Below are 18,434 nucleotides of genomic sequence, written 5' to 3'. Positions count from 1 at the left end.
CCTTGAGGTGCGTTGGAAAGTGGCTGGTTTGTTCCTGAGGGTGTAACTGCCTGTGGTAAAGTCAAAGCTAGAGTCAGATTGGAGATACTTTGCTCAATAGTAGATGAAATTAAGTTGGTGTATTCGCTGCAGCTTTACTAGCAAAAGTTGGCCACAGCCCTAGAGTCTGAGAAAAAGTTCTCTCGGGGTCTTGGCAGTTCTTTTTTTAAGAAATAACTGACATTTTGCTTTTTCTATAAATCAGACGGAAGCTTTTCTTATGTGGGAGGTGGCTTCCCTGTGATCCACTGCAGAGTGTTAGGATCCCAAGATGGTCACTAACGTTAAGTTACCTCTCAGGGAGTGGAGGTGAATCGTCACCAGTAGGTTGACCACGTGGAAATGCTGTCAAGTATTTTGAAAGAGGAGAAGTGAATTGGATGTATCGGGTGCAGCTTGTGGGCAGCTCTGTGTTTGAGAGCGGATTATAGATTGGCAACATCATTATAAAGGCCAGCTGCAAACCTCCCTGGGTTCCTGTCATGACTGATGCTGTGAGCATGAGGTAGCAAATGTAGTTTGTGACAAGCTGAAGTCATATAAAAATAGGAACTCGGTAGCTTTATACTGAAAGACTGAACAAATGAAAAGAGAAACGAGAGGAACTGGTAACAGGACCGTGAGTCAGGTGCCTGTGGAACATCCAGTGTTGTTTAAAAGCAGATCTTTTCTTTTAACTGTAGCCATTGCTTAGAACTCCGGACAGGAGGGCGGTGCATCTTGGCTGCTGCTGTCCCCCTCGCAGAGGTTTAGTCCCCACAGGCTGTCTCCAGATGTGTTACTTTTCTCTGTGCAGTTGGGTGAGGATCCCCCAGCTGCAGCGATGCCCGATGTGAACCGTGTCCGGTTTGGAAATGATGTAGCACAGCTTGTCTGGTGCGAGAGGGTCTCTGTCTCAGGGCAGGGATCTTCAGCCACTAGACAAGTTGCAGCTGCTTGTTAAGCCCTTTTGGCTACAGCCCTGGTGGATGGTGAGGATGAGGTGGAATCACAGCTGTGTGTGGCTTGTCCGGCAGTCTGCAGGCCAGCAAACATCGTCTTTAATAAAGTCTGCCATAATTCTATCCTACGCTTTTTTTTTTAGTCTGGAGCCCTTTAGAATTTGAACTAATGAGTCTTTAAGAGATGTTTTGGTTTATTGGTCTGCTCTCTGTGAAAGAATGACCCTCTGCTTTTTTCCCTGCAGTGCCTCAGAAGGTGGCACTGAATCATATCTGAAGGTCTGGAACAGATGCCTTGATCTTCCGATAGAGCAGTAGCAAGACCTTGACTGTCAGTAATTGATTTGTTTCCTACTTTCAATTGCCAGCAGGAGCTGTCTGAATTTGTGTGGGAAGGATCGTAGGAGAGTCTTTCTTCTTTCTAGAAAGAAATATTTGGTACTTGGCCTTAGAATAAAACGTGGGTTTTTTTTGTGTGGGACAGGAGTTTGCATTCTCTGTGTTGGAAGAGCAGAGCAGCAGAAGCATGAGCAGGGGAGAGCACCACGTTTGATTTGCTTTCCCCCTTTTAGAACAAGTGCGAGCATGGATGCGTTGTATAATGTCCGTGGAGCTTGTCAGATCTGTGAGAACTCACCTCCTTCTTGTGTGTTTTTGTGCCCGCCAAGAACTGGAACGATCAGGATCACTGTGCCTTTGTGCAGAGCCACCTCTCGGATATGCTGGAGCTGCTGCTGGAGCCGGAGCAGCTCACCGCCTCCTCCCATCCCACCCACAGTAGCTTGGTGTCCTACGAAGCTGTCTGTGCCCTCAGCTTTTTCATTGAAGGGACAGTAAACAAATCCAGGATGGTCCATCCCCTGCATGAGCTTGCCCTCTGGCAGCCCTGTCACGGGCAGAATGGCTACTCAAAGGTCTCCAGAGCCTTCTCTTTCCACAAGCTAGAGAGCTGGCTGCGGTCTTGCCTGACAGCAAACCCTTTTGGAATGACTGCCTGCCTCAAGTCTGGGAAGAAACTCGCGTGGGCGCAACAAGGTAGCTACAGAACTTGCCCTTGTTTTTAGAAATAACCTTCTGGTGTCAGCTTTTCTTGCTGCTCAAGGATCTGATAGAGGCGTTGGGGGTTTGCCTCCTTTTCCTCCTACTGTCAGTGGAGATGGGGAAAATGACAGCTTAGAGACGAGTCTGGGCGACTAGAGGGTGCTCTGTGACATCTGTGTGTATTTTTCCAGTCTTTGGATCACTTTGTGAGCAAACATTAATGACTTCATTGTCAAAGACCCCTCTGAATGAGGTTGATGTTACTGCCCTCGTTATTCAGGTAGAGCTGGGCACAGAGAACAGGTAAGGTGCCATGCTTGTGGCAAAGCTGAGAACTGGTCTAGGTTTCCTTTTCTTGAGTTGCAGCCCCTTGCCTGCAGGGACATGGCAGTGGAGCCACAGCACCTTCTGCTCAGAAGAAAAAAATCCCAAGTCATGTTTTGTTTCTCTGCATGACTGTAAGAGTGACAGTGCTTAGGTAGGACGGTGGGGTTGCTCGAGGATTGTACTCTAGAGGGAGCATTTCACTGTCTCAAAATGCACAGTTCCTGCTTTCAACATAAAACTTCCCAGAAGTATCTTCCTGCCAAGCTAAGTCTTGTTCAGAAACAGGCTTCTGGAAGAGGAGATGCTTAGGTTAGGGCAGTCTGTAGCTTGTGGCAAGAGCTTGGCTGCCCCTGAATAATCTTGAAGTGATTTTGATCTTTCAATGATCGCCTCGTCTTCTGGAGCTTCTGACTGCAGTGTACTGCTGACCTGCCCAGTAGATGTTGGTGGATGGTACGACTGGCGTGTGGAGCGATGCAGTTTGATGGTAGTGGCCTTGAAGTTTTGAGCTGATTATTTTCTTGAGGGATTGCTAAGTAGTGTGGGGACCATCATGTCTGTGTCTCTGTTGCAATCACGTATAGCTTTTGTGCTTTTTAAAAATTTTAAATACGTTGGTGAACTTTATTTTGCAGTTGAAGGAACAACGAGGAGAGCAAAGATTGCCTGCAATGCTCATGTGGTCCCTGAGGTGTCCCCCATGGTGATGATGAGCCAGGTGTACAAGCAGACGCTGGCCAAGAGCTCAGACACGCTGGTGGGGGCTCACGTAAGAATTCATTGCTGCAATGAGTCCTTCATTTATCTCCTCTCTCCTCTCCGGTGAGTTTTTGTTCTCCTGGGGTAGAGCTAGTTGTCTTTTCAGCAAGTTTGTTCAAGTGCTAAAATCTCATTAGAGGGCTTTAAGCAGTGGAAAAGTCCTGCTTTTCCTCCTTCCTGCTCACTGTGCCCTCACTTTCTTGTTCTTTTGCAGATCTGTGACTATTGAGAAGTGCCGAAATAGCACTTTTGTCCTTGGCCCTGTGCAGGCGTCCGTTCATGTCCACAGTTGTGACAACATCAAGGTCATTGTGGTTTGCCATCGTTTGTCCCTTTCTTCCACCACTGGCTGTACTTTTTACATTCTCACACCTAGCCAGCCTCTCATCCTCTCAGGTAACCAAGCAGTCAGCTTTGCTCCTTTCCACACCCATTATCCGATGCTTGAAGACCACATGGCTCAGGTGGGCTTGGCTACTCTGCCAAACTACTGGGACAGCCCCATGCTGGTGTGCAAGGAGAGTGGTGACACGAGTGTCTTCCGCCTCCTGCCTCCCTCGGACTTCTACACCTTTGTGATTCCTTTTGAGATGGAGGGAGACACCACGGAGACGCCAGGTGGGCTTCCCCCTGTGTATGAGAAGGCGCTGAGTCAGCGAGAGCAGAAGGTACAGATCTGGCAGAAAACTGTGAAGGAGGCAGGCCTGACCAAGTGAGTGCTGCATCTGAACAGAGCTCTCTGAGCTGTGTTGCAGCTCAACTCAGCTCAGACGTACAAACAGAAGATTCATTTGATATGGTTCCACAAAACTGGTTTGATGATGGGTTGATCTGCATGAGCCGCATCTTGCATGCCATTTCTAGAGCATTAGTAATCAGTAATCTGGGGATCTTGGTCTTTGGTGTTAGCATAGTGAGAGAAATCACACTCACAGCTGTAACTCTGAAGGAGCTGCTTTGACGTGATTCCATTTTCCTAGCTTGCAAGACTCAAGGAAAAGCATGCCTAGGTACTGTTGAGGGGTGAGGTGAGGAATCAACCCTGGCAGTAAGTAACTTACGCTGGGTTCTCTCTTTGCTGTCTCTGTTCTGCTTCCAGTATCGCATGCTGCCGTGGGTGAGATCTGGGGGCGTGCTCTGAACAACAGCTCAACTAATTATTGGCCTGCGGCTGCTTGGTGGTCACTCTTAGCCCAACCTTTACATTGGGATTGAAGCTTTAAATTACTGTCCCATCTGTTGTTGAGGTGAGCTAAGAATGCGCATGTGGACCGTTAAAGTAGATCACCTCATGGACGTCCTCTATCAGATCCTCTCAAATCCTCTGCCCACTCCCAGAGGAGTTCTGAAAAAGTTCAGCTTGCTTTCCTTGTTTGTGTGCTTTTTTCTGGAGCCAGCCAGATCGGGCCAGGGTACAATTCTCCATCAACTTCAGTTCAGCTGCTATTATATTTTAGTGAACCGTTTCGATGCAGCAGCCTGAAGGACCTGCTTTCCTTTGCAAATACAGAACGGGGATAGAAACCCAGATACTCAATTGCAGAGACTTGAAGAGATGAGAACAAGTTTTGTTCCCTAAGCTGTACTTAAGCTGTATAGATTTTCCTTCTGTTCTGTGCTCAGTCGATGACTTGTAACGGGTGTGTAACTGGCTGCTGATAAGCAATGATCTTGGAGGGCTTTATCCCGTGGGGAGCAGAGGATGTGGAAACCTTCTCTTGGGTCAAACAGTCAACACTTCCCATCATACTGGGCTGAGGAGTTCTAGTCCATTTGGTTGTTCATTGTTTTGGAGGAGCTCCCTTTGCTTCCCTTGTTCCTTTCTGAAATGCAGGTACCACTGTGCTGAGTGGGGAGGAGCCTGCAGTTTGAAAGAGCTCTAGACTGGGAGCGAGAAGGAATTCGGGGCCAGGATTTTGCGACAGGTGGAGGATGGCTGAGTAATAGTGGCCCAGTAGTGGTGACAGCGATGTAAAAACCCTCAAAACTCTCAGCCCTGAGTTTTCAAGGGAGGAAAGTTATAATATCAGCCCTGTCAGTGTTAGAGTCATCTGTTGTGTCTATCCACTTCATCTAAGGTACTTCCCCTTCCAGCCGTTGTTTCTCACCCCAGAGTTTTGTGAAGGTGTTTGGCATGCCAAAATCTTACTGTTAAAGAAATGTGAGGCAATACGAATCATGTGCTTAGATTTAGCATCCTCTACAGCAGTCACAGGAGGCAAGAGCTCACTACTGGAGTGGCTTATTTCATAAAAGGGGGAAATTGTGCCAAGTTTAGAAGCTTGCTGAAAAGAAACTGGGCAGCTGACATGTCTCTGTCTCCTACAGGCAGGGAAGCAACTAGGGAGACAACTAGGAAGCTTAGAGCAAACAGGATGTCAGACTTGTAGAAAGAAAAAAGCTGCCATGCTTGAACGGAGAGGTGAAAGAGAATGTTAGAAATAAGAAGACATCTTTCAAGAAGTTGAAGTTGTCTGAATGAGGAAAGTGGGGCAAAAAAAGAATGTAAATCCTGCCAGGCTGAAAGTAAAACCCCAGTAAGACAGGACCAGTAAGACAGCTTGAGGAACAACTTGCAAAAGCATAAAATCCTGTTTATTCATTTTCTGAGCATATCAGACAGAAAGTCTTTCAGGGTCAGCGGCAGATCAAGGTATATAAAAAGCACTTGGGGAAGATAAAACCATAAGGGAAGAAAGAAGTGACTGCCTTTGTGTTCATGTTCATTGGGGAATAATTTAGGTTAGTTTCTGTCCTGGAACCCTGCTTTCTGGGGAATGTCTCACATTGAAGCGGTAGTACAAAGAAGAGCCTTTAACTGGAAAAAAGGGTCTGGGTACACTGAGCCTCTCTGAAGCTGAGTGACACAAAAATGAATAGGGCCAGTTTGCTGCTTTTCCCAGTACAGGATAGGATCAACACATCGAATTAGGATTGGGTTCAAAGCAAAACCACATCAAATTTCTACAGGATGTTGAAAATGTTTGTGTTTGACGTGGGTTCAAAAAGGAATTATGTGAGCTCATAGAAAAAAAGTCCCTCAGGAGCTACTCAACACTCGTGCCACCTTTGGCTTGAGAAGTTCTGGAGCTGAGCTGCACCCCGATGGCTGGGATGCTCTTCTGGAGAAACACTGCTGTGAGCCTGTACTGCTTTCGGGCATCTGACTGGCGCCAGAGGCAGCCTGAACTAAGTGGTGTACCCTGTTATTGCTGGTCTTACCAAAACCACCCCAAAAAGTTATTTAGCAGTGATGGCAATTATTTGAGCAGTGTCCTTTATAGGCACATTTTTTTCCTGATCTCCATCCTTGCTCTTTCAGATGCTGTCAGAAAAGAATTTTGTGTCTTTAGTTCTTGAATGCTGGTTACTAATCTTCTTTTTCTCCCTTTTCAGACAGTTTTTAATCCGTGCTCTAAGAGTAAAGCAGGGGCAGCCCTGCAGAGCAGGGTTGCTGTGCTGGTGGGATGGGGAACTTTGCATGGCTATTCTAACTCCACGACGTTCTGCCTTTGGGGTTCATTATAGTCATATTCACTTGGTAAAAACCTTCTCTTCCTGGTACAGCCAGTTCAGGAACGAAGCCCATATATCAGCTAAGACATATGGAGGCTTGTTTTCATAGTGAAGGTGAGGTTAGAAGTGTAATACTATAAATAAATGTGACCTCTACATACTTCCCTACTGATCTTGTGGTTTCAGGGATCAGAGGAAACAGTTCCAGATACTGGTAGAAAACAAATTCTATGAATGGCTGGTTCAGACGGGGAACCGTCAGCAGCTGGATAGCCTTGTCCCTCCTGCAGTAGGCTCCAAGCAGGCAGCAGGATAACGTCATGGTCCAGTGCAGAAAAGGAAAGGCAGGGTGAGTAGAAGGCATGTTTCTCTTGAATCTCTGTCTAGAAGAATTGTTCCATGTTTGCATGCACAGCCTAGGCGGAGTTAGAAGTAGGAGGCTGTTCAGTAGACATTCTCCCAAGATCTGTCCATTTGATTTTAGTTCTTATTTTTCAGTAAAAAAACTCTTTTCAGTTCAAATCTGTTCCCTGTGTACTCAGCACCTCCCTTGTTCTGCTTGATGTGCTGAGAACGTCTGTGCGTGTCTGAAAAGGCAGATGGGTGTGTTGTACATAATCTGAAGTAAAAAGCGCAGTTGCTCTTTCAGAGGGGCTGTGTGTATTAATGTCTGTACGTACCTGTATCACTTTTTGCTTGAGAGAATTGATTGAGATTTCAAATAATTCTTACTTTGTAGTCTTTCTCTTCCCAGGTAGAAGCGGTTTAGGAGCTGGAGTCAAGTCCTTGTTGTGCTTTTCTGCCATTGCATGTTTCAAACCATTAGGTTTTTTTGTTCAGTTGTGTTTTTTTCCTTTGAGTTGCTTTTTCTTTGCTAGTGTTGGGAGTAAAATTTGCTTCTCTTATTTTGTTACAGAGTTCTGGGAACAGGCAGCGATACACTGAAAACAGTTCTCACTAAAACTTTGCGGACACCTGACTGATCCCACTTGATGTGCATCTGACGCCCAGCCTCGGTGTGAATTGGACTGTTTGTTCGGTTTAGGCCTTCTAATCACTGCCACTTGCCCAGGAATGTGCTGTAACTATTCTGTTGATGACTGAGAAAGTGGATGTCACTAGAGGCTGATGAAGCATGCCTTGTTGCAGATTCTTTAGCGAGGAGTTGTCATCATGGTTAACATCCATGGTGTGCAAATATCCAGCAAAGGAGCCCTTCCTGGCGCGCAGCTGGACGCAAGGCCCTGGCCGTCACGTGCATCTTTATGGTACAAGCCAGCTACACTGTTTTTATAAATGTGAAAATGTTTGATTTTTTTTTAATGAATGAATTTCTATGGCTTTTTTAATATGAAGATGGCACTTAAGCAATGTGATTTTATGGAAGTAACTTTCTTATATGTTTGCATTGTTTTGACAGATGTTAATAAAGCAGAGTTCTCAGATAAGCCTGGCACATGTCCCAGCGAAGGGGTGTTCACCTGTATGGTGGGTGTTAGAGGAACACAACATCTTTGCTGCAGTCAGCTGGGGGAAAAGTGCGAATTTAGTAGCAGCCATGGAGTTGAAGGTTTTAAAGGCTGCCCTAGTACAGCATTTTGATAGAAATGCTGTTTCCTACATTTAATATTTCTGGTAAACAGTTTCAACGTGAATGAGTATTGTTCTCATGTGCTAGTGGAACGTGTCTTCGAAAGATGTGCTCGTAGCTGAGCACCTAAGTAAGCTGGCCAAAATAGGGCAGGGCATTGCCTGGGTGACCGAGAGCAGCAGCTCTGTGTTCCTTGTGAAGAGCTATCCAAGCTGGCAGTGAGAGGAAGGTGGGAGCATTTGGAGCTCTGGGCTCCACAGCTGTTGTGATGCTAGAATTTTTCTGAAGGTCTTCATTGGCTCCTGGGGAGGCAGGTGATGCAATGCAAGGCGAGTTTATTATATATAATGAGTTTTAAAGGAGGGATGTACAAAGTGATCAAGTGGAGCTTTGAGATGTTTTAGCAAACCTGCTGGGTTGCCTTTCGATAAGACCTTGGATTGCTGTTGAGCTCTGATCTTCATAAGACAACGTTTGAATAAAAAAAATGAGTGGCCTCGAAACTTTCTAGCAGTCAGAGCTGTAGACAACAGCACTAGGCAATTCAGGGCACCCAAAATGGGAAGAGAACAAGATGCTGCTGAACGCATCTGTCTCAGGCTGTCGTTTCTTAGTGCATTTAGCAGAGCTGCAGCAACATACGTGGAGGGGCACGCAGAGCTGCTATTCCGAGACTGCTTGTCCTGACAGATTTGAAATAGGGTCTGTGTGTTTCAGGCGCTGCTGTGCCAAATTCATTTCCCTTTGTTTCACTAAGCCTTGGGGCTGGTGCAGTGAATAGCTGCAGAGGTGTTTTTTCATAATGCACTGGCGGGGCTGTGTGGGTGTACTTAAGCCAGCAATCCTTGCCCTCTCTGCTCAGTGGGGCAGACTGGGGCTGAAAGAAAGACTTTTGCTCGAAACTCAGGTAGTGGTGTTTTGAGTTGAATTTGTGACTCTAGCAGATATGGTCAGAAATTTGGACATCGTTCTGTACTGTTTGGTGTGTGAAATCACTCACTTTGGGGATGTGTGGTCCGACACACTTCTTTTCCTCTATGTCAGACACCATTTGGAGCAATATAACTGAAGCTGAGGGTGTGCTATAAAAGAAGCCTCTTCGCTGGACAGATGTTTCCATGGCGAACTTTTGAAGCGGAGCTTCTCTGCAGAGGCTGTTCCTTGCAAGCCTGCGGTGTCTACCCTGAGCACCTGTTGTCTGTTTCCTAGCTGCATCCTTTGGTGCTTGGGAACGTTCTCTGACAAATGGGGATAGGCCTTTCAGAGCTGAGGAGGATGCCCTTTTGTTTGACATGCTTGAAACGGAGAGAGCAGCCAAATTTCCCCCCCACCCCCACCCCCCGCCATCCTCCAGGACCTGGCAGTGGCTGTGTGTTTTGAGTGCGTTTGGCAGAGTTTTGGTGTTCTGACTCAGCAAATGGTGACAAAGGGAGGATGGTGAAGCCTGCCTTTATTCCATAATCCTGTTTGCTTTTCTGGAAATCGGCTATAGCCTCAGAATCACTGACTCAATTTTTGGATCCTATTCTCATGACAAAGCGGCTGTCTGGTTTAAAACAAACCCATTATAAAAAGGGTGCCTCAGATCCAGGCTGTTTGTAACAGCTTCTGATATTCCTCCAGCACTAGGGAGCTTGGCTGGAAAAGAAAATGTCCAGGGCTGGAACCAAGGTAAGTTTATTTGCAGCCTATCCATGACTGTGGCTTGGAGTACAGAATTTATCGGGGTAAGTTGTGGAAAAACTTTGGTTTCTTTGTTCTGCTGACAGCTTTCCTCTCTGTCAGTGTGTTGACAAGAAGAGATGCTTGAAATTCCTCCTGAAACGCAGGGAAATTGGAGCTGAGCCCTCCCTAGTCTTTTCCCAGATCTCGGCTGTTTCATCTAGGTGTGGCTTTGTGAGCGGATGGAGCGGAGCACAGCGACGGGTGAGGGGATATTTTAAAAGGCACCAGGACCTGATGTCTTGTAAATTGATGGCAGAGGCTGCTGTGCCTGCAGCGAACGTGATGGGCTACATTTGCAGAGCAGAGTCTCGTGGAAGGCTTCTTTGGGAGGACCTGAGTCCCAACAGTAGTGGTAGCCGCCACATCCCCCTTCCATGGTGGAGCAAAGAGTGTGCTGCGACAGAAAGATGTATGAGTGATGATCATAGTACCGAAGGCAATGGTGTTCCCCAAGGGATGCGAACTGGTCTTGTGATTTGGTGGAATAAGCAGAGATGAATTTCAACTGGAGAAAGGAGGTAGATCAGAAAGCTCAGCTTCAGCTAGAGTGACACACTTCAGGTGAGGATCCAGCTCTAGTGCTGTGGTCTTCAGCTGAAGGTAGCAGAGCTGAGTTGTTTTGTCACGCAACCTTGTTGCAGGGTTGGGACTGGGCGGGGGTAAACAGCTGGGAAAGGAGGGCGAGAACTTTGGGCGAGTGGCCAGTTTCTGCTGTGAAATGTTAAACATCTGTTCAGAGGTCGTGGACAGATGTGCATCCTTCCATTGTGTGAGTTGTGCTTCTGGGTTACGTTCCTGTTAACCTGTGGAGACTGTAAGGGCAGAGGGCTCAGAAGCAAGAGCGGATTTGTAGACACTGGGCAATGCTGTGGAAGATCCAGCTTCAGTCTTTGCTTCGCTGCTCCTTTTGCCTGTGATCCTGGCTTAGTGATTTTGGCCGTTTAGAAACTTGCAAATGCTGCTTGCCTCTAACCGGGTGGCTGTCAAATGGCAGTGGTTCAGGCTTTATGTACCTGTGCGTGAAGAAGGTGCTGGGGAGATGTAACCGATTCACACTTGAGTCTTCTGTCTGCTTGAAGAGACAAACACATCCTGCCTTCACCCTGCTGAATCCATGTCTCCTGTGAGTGTGCTACAGGGAATTTGTGGATTATGGGTTGCTGTGGTGCCGCAAAATGTCTAAGACGAGTGAAGTCAGTGAGTTTGAATTTCTTGTTTTCTCTATGCCATGCTCTTCTTGTCTAGCCTATTCCAGGGAGAAGAAAAGGGCAAAGAAGAGAATTAAACGCTATTTCTCACAACGTAAGCAAGCAGTCTGCCCTAGAAGAGGGTCACTGCCCCCGTGCTGCTTACTCAGAAGGCAGTGGGCACAACTAGCTGTTGTTTACAGTTATTGTTTATGAGTTTCCTTTGAACAGAGCTGCTTTTGGGGGGAAATATGATAACTACTGTGAGGTGGCCAAGGGAGTAAGAGTTTTGCAATCCCATAAGGAAGATCTGCAATGGCAGATCTGTTGTGTGCCAGGTAAGCCCCCGAAAAACAAAGTTTGGACAGTGAGTGGTTAACGGGTTAGTGCTGTTAGCAGAGTGACTCGATGGCTTTACTGAAGGAAGGCAATTTGTGTCAGGGTAATACGCAACTGAAACAAACTGACGAATCTGGAATTGAAATCTGTAATTCACCTGTCATTATCCTGTGGGCGAAAAACGTCAGTCTGGTCTGTTCGTGTCTGAATCATTGGAGGAAGGCGGAGAAGCGCTGAGTGTGAAGGTCTGAAATGAACTGAGGGTGAGTGCAGAGGGCTGCAGTGGAGAATGGGTGAGCAGGAGCCCCACCTTAGGTCTTCCTATAAATGGTCTAAGAATGAAACAATAAACAATACTTTTGGCTGGTCACTTTTCTGTGGGGTTGGCCATAACCTTAATGTGTTCTTGGATTTCTTTGGCTTTGTGGCTGTAGGAGTGCAAGGAAAATACCCTCCTAGGTACACGAGGTAGCTTTGCCAAATGGAAGTTCAGTTGTGTCAGGCTGGGTGAGAATCAGCATCAAATGAGCTTTTCTGTCACAAAATTAAAGGCCAGCTGAAGCAATCTCGTGCAATTCTTCATTCATTTGCTGTGATGGGGCATTGCCAAAGGAGCTGGTTCTGCTGGATGCCAGCCACAAAGTCAAGGCAACTCATGCGGAGCGTTGTCCAGAGGTGGAGACCTTGTCCTTTCCCACTGCCAGCCACCCTGGAATGAGGCAGGAGGAGGCATCCCTCTGCCTGGGCGAGGTGCTGTTTGCACGGAGACCAGACCTGTGGTCTTACAGCCGGTGGATGGAGTTCATCATCGACTGCGCTGGGTGCTTGCTGCGTGGACAGCAGTGGGACTGCGGATCCGGAGGGGCTGTAGAGCTTGGGGAGTGATGTTGGCAAGGGGGAGGGCTCATCAGCTGCACCAATGGGAAGTAATGGCTGAGTGGCCCAGAGATTCATCCCTGTGTACCACCTTGTGGAGGGTATTGCAGGGGTGCTGTCTTCTTGACCACTGGGTTCAGGACGAGGATTACTGGTGGTGAGTGACTGCCAAACCTCAGTGAGCAGGGCTTTCACTGGGCTCATGCTGGCACATTTTTCAGGTGGTAACCTCTAGGGACAAAGATCCAGAAGCAGGATCTGTAAAACAATAACAGGCTTGTGTCTGGCAAGTGCTGACCAGTATGGTTAACTACCCAACAGCAGCAGTGTTAGAAAACAGAAACTGGGCATTTTAGTGTGCACCTTTTATGGTCTTTATTCATTTGCTGGGAAGATGGTGGCGATCTCCCAACTTTCCATTGCGCTGAAGGTGGGAAGATCTTGCTCAGAGGGAGAGGTGTGGGGACAGGTATGTGCCAGCTTGCTCTTTAATGGGAGATAAGTCTCTCGAAAGTAAGAGGAAAGTATGAGGGAAATAATGTTATCCTAGTAAAGATCTACTAACAGGTCTCAAGACCAAGGACATGAATCCTCTGGCACGATTAGTCCGACTCCCGAGATACCGGATCAGGCTGGTGGGACACACTGACCAACCATGTCTAGGAAAAGGGTGGCTAACTTATTTTCTAACACGAAGTATATGAAAAAAAAATTTCCCTAGATTTGAGTCTATCTCCCGGGTTGAAAGTGTGACCTTGAACAGTATTTTTAACAGCAGATCTAACTGGCGTTAGATCAGTACCAGTTGCCAAAGCACCGTAGGTGAAATACAACCAGCTAGGAGCAAAAGGTAATCCCGTATCTTAATACTCAACTGTGGAAAAACTATGGGGAAAATGGATTACAGAGCACTGCATGTGAAACGTTTAAATCGCTGTGGCGAAGGAATTCTCTCCAGAGCATCTGGAGATGATTGGCTGAGGCAATCTCAGATGCTACGAAATAACCCAGCAGCACGTATGGGGCTGATGCTGTACAGGAAGGCTGAAAAAGGTGAAAAGCTGTCTTGAGGATACGCTGCATTGGATCAACCAGCTTGTGCGTGAGTTGATTCAGTGCAAGACTCTAGAAGACACTGGAGTAAGTGATCAAAATCCTGTGGGCTGGTGGTTGGGTGCAGCTGACAATCATCTGCTGAGACCAATCCTCATCAAACTAGTGTAATTTTTGGCATGGTCTCACTTCCCAGTCCCATAAGCAAGCAAGGGATGTAGTCAAAATGGACAGGATGGTTCAGGAACCCTTATCGCGAAGAGCAGCTCTGGATGAATAATTGTTGTGTGGAAGGATTTAAAAATGGGGCTGCACAAGGGACTGGCTGGATCTAGGTCTTGGCAGTATTTCCATGAAGGGCTTTTTGAAGGAAGAATGCGTCACCTCTCCAAAGCTCTCTGGGTTGGTGATACCTTGGGCAAAAGGAAAGGGATTTGCTCACCAGCTCTTGAGATCATTTTGAAACAGGTTGTGATCAAGCAGGGAAGCACGTCCCTAACGAAGTGCTTTGCAGTCAGCTGCCTGGCTGTAGAGCAACTCTTGGGAGAGAGGAGTGGTTATGAATCGGAAGTTTTGTCGGCTGTGTCACAAACTTGCAGCAACCAAAGCAGAAGCAGCCAACTTCAAGTGCAGCCCTTGGAGGTCGAAGGACTGCGCGGTCCACTGTGTATGTGGAGCGCTTCTTTATTGGCACTGGTAAAGCTTGCGTGACGTCCAGCTTTCAGAGAAAGGAAGCTGTGGACCATTAGAGGGGGAGCAAGGAGAGTGATCGCAGGGCTAGAAGACACGACCCAGGAGGAAAGACCTCACCACCCCTTATCACCCCCTCACTGCAAATGCTCAGTAAGCCAGTGTAAATGAAACGCTGCTTAGTGCAGTCCGTTGGCTACTTATGGATCTCTTGGCCATCATCTAGTCACTACTGATACAGAGAAGGTGAGAGGGACATGAACTAAGTGTTTTGCTGCAAAGAGGACAGGGACTTCACCAAGGGAACTTCAGGTTGGGTTGAGACAGAACTAGACGCTGGGAAGAGTTGGTGGCAGCTGGACTGGTGAATCGGCTGCCAGGGTTAGTTGGGATGCCATTGATCCTGCTCAATGGTTTGGCCTAGTGACTTTTTCACATCTTGAGGGCTCTGTTTTCAGATATTTTATTCCGTGATGCAGCTGGAATGTGCACGGCATGTGCATGAGCTGGGTGATGAGGAACCTCCCTCCTTTCCTTCCTCTGCTTGTGTTTCAGGTCACCTTCTATGAAGACAAAAATTTCCAAGGCCGTTTCTATGAGTGTGACAGCGACTGCCCTGATTTTCACACCTACCTGAGCCGCTGCAACTCCATCCGTGTGGACGGGGGCACCTGGGTGGCCTATGAGAGGCCCAACTTTTCTGGGAACATGTACGTTCTGACACGTGGGGAGTATCCTGACTATCACCACTGGATGGGCCTCAATGACCGCCTTGGCTCATGCAAAGCTGTCCAGATAGTAAGTGTGACCTCTTCCCAAGGGACACTTTAATTTACACACCTATCATTACAAGGTTTCAGTGTGCTTGTGGGTGGCCTGCATCTTCCTGGGGACCCGTGTGAGCTCCCTTGGCAGGATGGCTATGAGGGGTTTTCTCCTGCAGTCCTGATATGGGAGTGGCAAGGTTTTTGGTAAGTGGAGAAGGTAAATCTCTTCCACTCTTGATGGCAGTGGGAAAAGGCAGATGCCTTCGAGTGCTTTGTAGGTGAGTTTCCATAGGAACAGCAGTGTGGTTTTATCTGCACGTTCCTCTAGGAACTTCAGTGTCTGGGCAGGTTGCTCTGAGGTCTGCCTCTTGCCTTTCCCCCGGTGTGCTGCTAACTGGTTCAGATCTGATGGTGGGCACAAGGCCTGTGGCAGTGGGATGTAGATTTTGTAGGAGCACTTGAAACAAGGGACAATTTGTTTGCCTCTCTGGAGAGCCAGGGCTCCCTTCTGATACAGGGAACCCAATCTCAGTGTCCCCAAGCTCCTCTGGGCATGGGGAGAAGAGCCCCAGGAGGAGAGCTGGAGCAGCCAGCAGTGGGAGGGATGACTGAAGTCCTTCTTTGGCATGCTTTGAGCAGTCTCCTGGTATTAGGAGAGCACAGGGCGATGCGTGTCTCCCCACTGCAGCACAGGAACTATGCTCATCCCCTCCTAACTGATGCCAGGGAGATGCTGCTGCAGCCTCTGGCAGCACCTGTTCTTCCACCAGCAGGACATGAGATAAATGTAGGTTAGCAGTGAGCAGTGTTTACACTCTATGGAGAGGAACATCCCTGAGAAAGGAACAGAAGGAATGATCCCTTTGGAAAATGTGTGGGGAGAAGCACCCTTTAAAGCTGGCAGGGACGGGAGAGTGGGTGGAGTGTGAGTTGGGGTTGAGATGCTGAGTGCTGCTGCTGTGTTTTTGCCAGCAGCGGGTCAGACTTCGGTGATCTGCGCGTCTCTGACTTGAGAAGCACAGCCATGGATTCCCATTGTGTGGAGCAGGTCTCACAGCTGAGAAGAGATTTTGCTAATGCCGCTTTGAGCCTGTTTTGGGCTTGAGCTAGGTCTAAATTCGTTTGCAGAGGGCAGGGAGAGTTTACAACCAGTTCAGAGCACTGATCTGGCATAAAAGATGGAGTCTAAACATGCAGGAGATGTAACAGCAGCACAGCTTCTTCCATCAGGATGAAATGCAGAGGCCTTATCCTGCACATCCACCTGGTGCCCGGCTTCCCCTCCTGTGCCCGGGGACGACACACAGGGAGCTACCGCTTGCAGGCATTAGCTCAGAGTGCCCCGGAGAAACCACAGCGGCAGTGCATGGATCCCAGAGACCCCACAGAGCTCGGCTGGGGCTGGCGACGAGAGTGGGCTCGGGTGGACTGGGGAGGCGGGGGAAGACAGTGTCCAGGCAGCTGCAGATTAAAACTGCCGCAGTGCCTTCAGGCAACGCAGCGCTTCAAATCACGCTGCTGCGTTCGCCTGTAATACAACCCAGCTGAGGTCACCAGCTCATTAAACTCCTCATTGCCGGGAGGAGCAGGGAGTGGAGGGGGTTTGTCTCTCCTTCTGATGCTCACGTGGAGTGGCTGAAGGGTTCAAGCCAGCAGTGGGATGGGCAGGCTGCCTGAGACAGAGCCCAGCTTGCTGACGAGCTCTCATCCCTCTCTGCAAAACTGGGACTGTGGCGGGGGTTTGACCTGAAAGTGCTCCGCTCTGGCTCAGTGCTTCTGTGCTGTCTTTGCATGTGATGCTTGGTCAAGAGTTACCCTGCTGCGTTCCCGCTGCACTTTTGGGGTTGATGTGAGTTGTAGTAGACCTGTTCTGGTGTGCTGGTGGGGTGGTTTGTACCTGATGTGAGTCTGAGTGTCCCTCAGCTCCATTCCTATCTGGTGGTGACTGTCAGAGCTGGGGACCTGTTGGTGCCTCCCTCCAGCACACTGCCATTTTCTCTCTCCCCTTTTTCTAGCCAAGTGGAAGCCGGGGCCACATCCAAGTGTTTGAGAAAGGAGATTTTGGTGGGCAGATGTTTGAAGCTACTGAAGACTGCCCTTCCGTCATGGAGGAGTGGCACATGCGTGAGGTCCATGCCTGCAGAGTGCTGGAGGGTGTGTGGGTGTTCTATGAGCATCCCAACTACCGGGGCAGGCAGTACCTGCTGCCCAAGGGGGAGTACCGCAAACCCGTGGAGTGGGGAGCAGCAAGCCCCGCTGTCCAGTCCTTCCGCAGTATCACTGAATGAGACAGTCCATTGACTGGGCTGCCAGCGGCCATCAATAAAGCAACTGAGTCTCTCAGCTCAGGCTGTCCTGCTTATTCCCAGGGTCTGTGTGTGAGTTATCCTGCTCCAGGGGAGCTGGTGTGGAGCTGAGCCTTCTCTAAGCAAAACAATCTCTGCCAACACCAACTGCCTCTGTCTCTGCTGTCATCTCCTGCCTTCAGACTGGCTCCATCCCCTCCACTCCATCCCACTGCTCTCCAGGGGAGAAAACTATCCTGAAGCTAGAGCTTGTGCTCCTACATTTGGCCAGACCAGTGGAGCAATGGGACCACCCGTCCCCAGTGCTCCGGTTTTTGACGCTGGCTGTGGATGGCTCAGCCCTTTGTGAGCCTGGGGGGTCCCTGGTTGCTGTGTTGCTGCGCAGTGGTGGCTGGGGAGAAGGGAATGAGGGTTGTACCATGCCATATGCAGTGAGATCCCCCTGGGGAGCCTGAGCAGACACGCTGTTGCTGGAGGAGCATGTTCTTGAGGTGCACGGGGCAGTGCAACTGAGGGGCGAGTGAAGATGAGAGGCAGGAATCCCAGAGCAGGCAGGAGAAAGACGGTTGCAATCTCCATGGGGGATGCCGGGGACTCAGTGCATCAGATGGAGGATGCCCCATGTAGAGACAAGGGGTCCGGTTGTTTAGAATGGGGCTAAGCACCCCATCAAGCTGGGCACCTGGAAGGGGAGGAGGAGGCTGGGCAAGGACAGAGATGATGAGTGTCTCCAAAAGCTGCCCTGGGGTGAGAGGTTGCTACTAAAGGAATTTTGAAGGGTGGGAAGAGGACCCCTGAGCACCTGGGATGTGCAGGGAGCAGAGGGGGCCATTGGGTTCCCAGTCAGCCCAGTTTGCTGCCAGCTGTAGCACCCCGTTTTGCCAGTGCTGCTAGATGTCAGGCTGGGCCCGTGCTGTGGCCACATGCTCCTGCGCAGGAATAACTGATGTCCACTGTGCAGGGCACTCTCCTCCTGGGCACCTCGGGGACTCGCAGCCTGTTTGCTTATCAAGCCAAGGGGCCTTGGGGTAATGACGCTGGAGGTAGAAGCAGAGCCCTTCTAGCCACGCTCTGCTGTCTCTTCGTGGTTGATGTATGAGGTTATTACGGAGCAGGAAGGCAGGTTAAGTGCTGTTTGTCAGGCCATGGCGTTGTGACCCCCTGGGAGCACAGCCACTAGTGGGGAGTGGGAAGGGGCTGCTGAGAGGGGCAGCTCCAGCCCCATGGGCTTCCCCCACCCCCCGCCCAAGGGGGGCTGAAGATAGTTGCCTTCCTCC

At 49.0% G+C, this 18,434-nt stretch overlaps 2 protein-coding genes across 2 annotated transcripts in view; both read left to right on the top strand.

The window, feature by feature from the left end:
- The window catches only part of TBCCD1 (TBCC domain containing 1), a gene marked incomplete at its 5' end in the record, with an annotated part of 8,097 nt that extends 511 nt beyond the window's left edge, over positions 1 to 7,586 (top strand). Inside the window, 5 exons of the mRNA XM_010134054.1 lie at positions 1,649 to 2,015; positions 2,984 to 3,170; positions 3,322 to 3,819; positions 6,810 to 6,972; positions 7,540 to 7,586. Of these exons, the coding sequence (XP_010132356.1) occupies positions 1,649 to 2,015; positions 2,984 to 3,170; positions 3,322 to 3,819; positions 6,810 to 6,939 (1,182 nt within the window). The remainder of the gene's footprint in view (positions 1 to 1,648; positions 2,016 to 2,983; positions 3,171 to 3,321; positions 3,820 to 6,809; positions 6,973 to 7,539) is intronic.
- A 2,278-nt stretch (positions 7,587 to 9,864) lies between these two features.
- Positions 9,865 to 17,139, top strand: CRYGS (crystallin, gamma S). The gene is made up of 3 exons (XM_010134053.1): positions 9,865 to 9,885; positions 14,640 to 14,882; positions 16,867 to 17,139. Exons 1-3 carry the CDS (start codon positions 9,865 to 9,867, stop codon positions 17,137 to 17,139), a joined length of 537 nt encoding a protein of 178 aa, XP_010132355.1.
- Positions 17,140 to 18,434: the final 1,295 nt, after the last annotated feature.

Source organism: Buceros rhinoceros, unplaced genomic scaffold, assembly GCF_000710305.1.
Source record: "Buceros rhinoceros silvestris isolate BGI_N320 unplaced genomic scaffold, ASM71030v1 scaffold6544, whole genome shotgun sequence".
NCBI classification, from domain to species: domain Eukaryota; kingdom Metazoa; phylum Chordata; class Aves; order Bucerotiformes; family Bucerotidae; genus Buceros; species Buceros rhinoceros.
The sequence above is the reverse complement of the archived record's forward strand: the minus strand, read 5'-3'. Positions and strand labels throughout refer to the sequence as shown.

What these genes read in the sequence shown, in the direction of transcription:
- CRYGS (XM_010134053.1), top strand. Translation starts at nt 9,865, where the DNA reads ATGTCCAGGGCTGGAACCAAG. An exon ending in TGTCCAGGGCTGGAACCAAG is followed by an intron (nt 9,886 to 14,639) that starts GTAAGTTTATTT and finishes CTTGTGTTTCAG; the next exon opens with GTCACCTTCTATGAAGACAA. An exon ending in CATGCAAAGCTGTCCAGATA is followed by an intron (nt 14,883 to 16,866) that starts GTAAGTGTGACC and finishes CCCTTTTTCTAG; the next exon opens with CCAAGTGGAAGCCGGGGCCA.